The 4,367-nt window shown below is 32.9% G+C and overlaps 1 protein-coding gene across 1 annotated transcript; it reads left to right on the top strand.

Moving 5' to 3' along the window:
* Positions 1-1,060: 1,060 nt before the first annotated feature.
* On the top strand, positions 1,061-3,259 carry LOC108488647 (WUSCHEL-related homeobox 9-like). The gene is made up of 4 exons (XM_017792938.2): positions 1,061-1,634; positions 1,696-2,361; positions 2,506-2,752; positions 2,985-3,259. Exons 1-3 carry the CDS (start codon positions 1,505-1,507, stop codon positions 2,745-2,747), a joined length of 1,038 nt encoding a protein of 345 aa, XP_017648427.1. The 5' UTR covers positions 1,061-1,504; the 3' UTR covers positions 2,748-2,752; positions 2,985-3,259.
* The last annotated feature ends 1,108 nt before the right edge of the window (positions 3,260-4,367 follow it).

The raw sequence follows: 4,367 nt of genomic DNA, 5'->3' as shown, positions 1-4,367 counted from the left end.
GTCGGTAAAGTATATGTAAAAAACAAATTCAAATCCCAACAGGTATAAATTTTCATAGACAAAAGTGGTCTACTTTTTTTTCCTCCCCCTCCTACTAGAGACTTGAATTCGCTGCTAAAACCTAAAAGAGTCTTGGAGGGATGGGGATGGTATTGGGTCCCCACTTTTCTGAAATCTTTTTCTTGTCTGTCTCACCCAAACAGTGAGAAAGAAAATGGCTCATTATAAACTAAACAGAGCATTGGTCCCATATGGATCCTTTTGTCAGAGCTTGGAACTCCTACATCTTTTACATTTCTACTACGTATTCTTCTATATCCATGAATACCAGACTTTTAATCCAAACTCTACTTTTTATTTATTTATGTAATATAGTTTAATGCCTAATACGAAAAAAGTAAGATGTTGAAACGGTGAGTAGAATCGGATATTATACTGGTGAGATTAAAATTATTTATAAAATACATATTTAGATTTAAACGCACGAAATAATTAAGTATAATTAACAAAAATCTACATCATCACTTTTAAGGAAGATAATAGTTAATGATATTATATAATATTATATAAGTAGAGCACAGTTGACCAGCTTCACCAGCTTACCAACAATTGAAGGCCGCAAACAATACCCTACGTGCCTGCAGACGCAACATCCTCCCTTTGGTTTGCATAATTAATGTTTTCCCCCTGTTTTTACACTTATAATTTTGGAACAACTCAATTTAATTCAATATTTGAAGATTAATTTTCAAGAAAAAAAAATGAAAATCCATGTGAATGAACAATAAATATACAGACCCCTCGAGTCAATCCAACTCCAAATCTCCAAACCACACACCCCCTTACTTTGCCCTAAATGAACTTATGAATTTGCAATTAAAGTAATATCAAAGTCCCACCACCACCACAGCACCCCTTATTTACTCCTTACAACAGTAATCCAACACTTCCATTAATGCACTGCAATCAAAAACCGAATTAATAGCAAATGAAAATCCCTCTATAAATCTATACATAAGAGGCAACCTTATCACAAAAAAAAAAAAAAAAAAACTTTTTTTTTCTCTGTCCACTCTTTGAAGTCACAAAACTCTTACTGACTTCACTTGTTTTTATTGCATTAAGAGCTTTTCTCTGTCACCTTTCTGATGAAGATACTAATTAAACCATGCTTCCTTTGCTTCTAGTCCGGGGGAATTTGCTCTTACTTTGAGTAGAAAACAAGTATTTCAGTTTTAATGTTAAAATTGTAGGAAAGGGTATGGGAGATATAGAACTTTCAATCTTCACCTTTTTCATTTATTTCCATTTCCTTTCTCGTTTACCTTTTAGCAGGGGATTCCCTTTGTGGGTTTTGCCTGTTATATAGTTTATATTATTTTTTTTTGGGAGATGGGAATGACTATTTTTTTATTTGAGAAAAAAATTATCACAGGGGTAGTAGTAGTAGTAGATGAGGAGGTGAGGCTATAAAGAAATCAGTGCCAACTTCTTCATCATCATCATGGCTTCATCAAACAGGCACTGGCCTAGTATGTTCAAATCCAAACCTTGCAATACAAACCATCAATGGCAACATGATATCAACTCTTCTCTTATGTCAAGTTCTTGCCATAGATCCTCTTTCACCTCAGGTAAAATAAGTTTATTACAATATATTGGTTGAGTGGTTATTTATTACATAGTTGTGTACAGTTGCAGGTTGTGAAGAACGTACACCTGAGCCTAAACCAAGATGGAATCCAAAACCTGAACAGATTCGTATACTGGAAGCTATTTTCAACTCCGGGATGGTTAATCCACCGAGGGATGAGATAAGGAAGATTAGAGCTCAGTTACAAGAGTATGGTCAAGTAGGTGATGCCAATGTGTTTTACTGGTTCCAAAACAGGAAATCAAGAAGCAAACCCAAGGTTCGTAACCAGCTGCAAAACACTAAGCAACAAACAGCATCATCCTCTTCATCATCCTCATCCGAAGGAGCTATTAACAAGAGCACCCTCTCTTTGAGTTCTTCAGCTCAAGCCATCGATGTTTCTAACTCTCCAAGTGGATCGGTGAACCAGACCTACTTTCACCATCAGCAGCAACCTCAAAACGAGTTGTTGAACGAACCCTTTTTCTTTCCCGTGCAACAACAGGCTACTGGATTCACGCAAGGGTTCGGGTTTTCCGACGGGATTCAAGTTCCTGAACAACAACCGGTTGGACCCTGTACGAGTCTATTGTTGAGTGAGATATTGAACCATGGTGCTTCGAGGAAAGAACATGAAGAAAAGATGATGATGCAGCTGCAACTTAGTTACACTATGGCTGCTCCTACTACAATTACTGTTCCATCTCACAATCACCACATTCATGGTAATTTCTTTTATTGTCTTTGTTATGTCATGGGGAAATCTAGGCACACGAGGGGTACACCGGGATTTTTGTGATCATTGTCTGTAAATGGACGTGTGCATGGCTTTATGCTTTGATTATGGGAGTGATTCCCTCGGTCGGCAGGTGAATCGGGTGCAGTGGAACCAGGAGGTGTAGCCAGATCATCGACGGTGTTCATCGATGATGTAGCCTTTGAGGTGGCGGTGGGACCCTTCAATGTGCGAGAAGCTTTTGGAGATGATGCAATATTGATTAACTCTGCTGGTCAACCTGTTCTCACCAACGAGTGGGGGATAACTCTTCAATCCCTTCAACATGGTGGATTTTACTACCTGCTTCGTTCATCAACCCCCTTTTCCGTATAACCAAGGTGACGAAAACTTTGAAAAATCAAAATTCAAGAAAAAACCCTTAAATTTTGTATACTGTTATTATCAAATATATATATATATAGTATAGTCTGTGCATGACAGCTTGGTATTCAAAGTTGATGATTGATGAAGGGGCCTCTTCTAGTGTAAACACTGAGGAGCCTTTTGCTTATCAATTAAGTTTTTGTCGATCAGTGTGTTTTATTTATTTATTTTGATTTTCAATTGCAGGTTTAGAAATATTTGGAAATGGATGACATACAGAGACATTGGCTGACACTGTCCTTTTTACTTCTCGTTCTTTGCTTGTTTTTCTCAAGGTTGAAATTTATAGCTTTATAAGCTATTGTCCTTAAGGCTATCTCTCTATATATTATTATGGATATATATATGTATTTGGAATAGTATGACAACTTTGTGGCACAATCTATTTAATTTCTCGTTAATTAAGCTAATATGTATGCAAGTTTTATATGTAATATATGGTTTCCTTTTACCTTTAATAAGGCTGTGATCATCATTTGCTATATACAATACTATTCAGTACATTTTCTAACACTAGATTAAATTTTATTTAATAATATTTTAACCTAATTATTGTTGATTAATTAAATATATTTAATGTCAAGAAGATTAAATAAAATTAATAAATAATAATAGTAACCCAAGGGTTTTTGGATTTTATTTTGTTCAACTAGATTAATGGTATGGTAGTTGCAATTTAAAATTTTAAAATTTACGATTTTAAGGAAATGGTTATATTAAGATTAGGGTTTAAGATTTTAAAATTTTAAAATATATTAATTTTAAATTTAAAATAATAATAGAAGTTAATTTAATGTTTTTGATATATTATATTATTCATGATGTGGTATGTCTAATCTAAGTTAAATTCTTATAATTAATATTTGATTTAGATAATGTATAATTTTGTTTATGGTTAACAAATGATAATACATCATTCAATTTTTTTAAAAATTCATTTACTTTTATTTTAATGATGTGCAATTATCTTGTTGGTGCAAATTTTTTTTAAAATCTAATTTTAATTGTGAAAATATTTAAAACTACTCATAATCTATCACAACCTTTAAATAGAAAGATAAATATATTTCAACATGCTTGAATACACGCATGTACTGATAACAATACTAATATTAACCAAATTAGAATTTAATCGACAGAAAATAAACTTATTAAATTCGTTACAACCATCAAGTTTTAATAATTTATAAGGGAGGTTTACATTATTTGCAATGTGAACTCTAAACCCGTCGAAAGTTCTATATTGAAACTACATGATATTGATGCTTTTGCAAGGAGTCTACACTTGGTGGCTCAATTGCTCTTTTATATGCACTAATTAAAAATAATATTTTCGGTTGTTGAGGGTTCGATTTTTCTCTTAAATATAAAGTAATATTAAAATTTATGATCAGTGTTTATCTCCTTAATAGATATACAGAACGTGAAAGATTAATTGTTAAATTCGTTAAAAAAAATTTATCATCAATTGAAAATGCATAATACATTTTTAAGGAAAGAATATAACTTTAAACACATTTACAAACAATTTTGTTGAAACCCTAAAACGCTGACCCACAGAAAGGGTGG

Source organism: Gossypium arboreum, chromosome 10 (assembly GCF_025698485.1).
Source record: "Gossypium arboreum isolate Shixiya-1 chromosome 10, ASM2569848v2, whole genome shotgun sequence".
Classification (NCBI taxonomy): Eukaryota; Viridiplantae; Streptophyta; class Magnoliopsida; order Malvales; family Malvaceae; genus Gossypium; species Gossypium arboreum.
The sequence above is the reverse complement of the archived record's forward strand: the minus strand, read 5'-3'. Positions and strand labels throughout refer to the sequence as shown.

Coding starts and splice junctions, on each gene's coding strand:
- LOC108488647 (XM_017792938.2), top strand. CDS start 1,505: ATGGCTTCATCAAACAGGCACTGGCCTAGTATGTTCAAATCCAAACCT. Junction 1,635..1,695: donor TAGATCCTCTTTCACCTCAG/GTAAAATAAGTT, acceptor AGTTGTGTACAG/TTGCAGGTTGTGAAGAACGT. Junction 2,362..2,505: donor TCACAATCACCACATTCATG/GTAATTTCTTTT, acceptor CTCGGTCGGCAG/GTGAATCGGGTGCAGTGGAA.